The sequence below is a fragment of the Penaeus monodon genome, chromosome 21 (genome assembly GCF_015228065.2).
Source record: "Penaeus monodon isolate SGIC_2016 chromosome 21, NSTDA_Pmon_1, whole genome shotgun sequence".
NCBI lineage: Eukaryota > Metazoa > Arthropoda > Malacostraca > Decapoda > Penaeidae > Penaeus > Penaeus monodon.
The window spans coordinates 19253732-19254022 of NC_051406.1; the positions used below are offsets into that span (position 1 = coordinate 19253732).

Consider the following 291-nt stretch of genomic DNA (forward strand, 5'->3'; position numbering starts at 1 on the left):
TGTGTGTGTATGTGTGTGAAACTGTATATTTGTAAGTGAACAGAGACATCTTATTACAGGCCATGCATTAAAAAATAAATCTTCCATTGCAGCGTCAAATGCTGAATGACTACAGGAATAAGAGTGACGATGCGCAACCACTCGGCTCGCCAGAAGACCAGCCCAGGCCGATCTCTGCCGCGTCTACGGTCATTGCGCAGTGAAAAGATCTTAACAAGGAAATGTGTTTCAGAAGTTCAGCTGCCTGAAGGTACTGATACAATGTTGTGTTTAATGTTTTATCGCCAACCT

At 43.3% G+C, this 291-nt stretch overlaps 1 protein-coding gene across 1 annotated transcript in view; it reads left to right on the top strand.

Annotated features, from left to right (window-relative positions):
* The window catches only part of LOC119586304 (adhesion G-protein coupled receptor D1-like), a gene marked incomplete at its 3' end in the record, with an annotated part of 16586 nt that extends 16295 nt beyond the window's left edge, over positions 1 to 291 (top strand). The window contains 1 exon segment of the mRNA XM_037935010.1: positions 93 to 291. Within this exon segment, the coding sequence (XP_037790938.1) occupies positions 93 to 203 (111 nt within the window).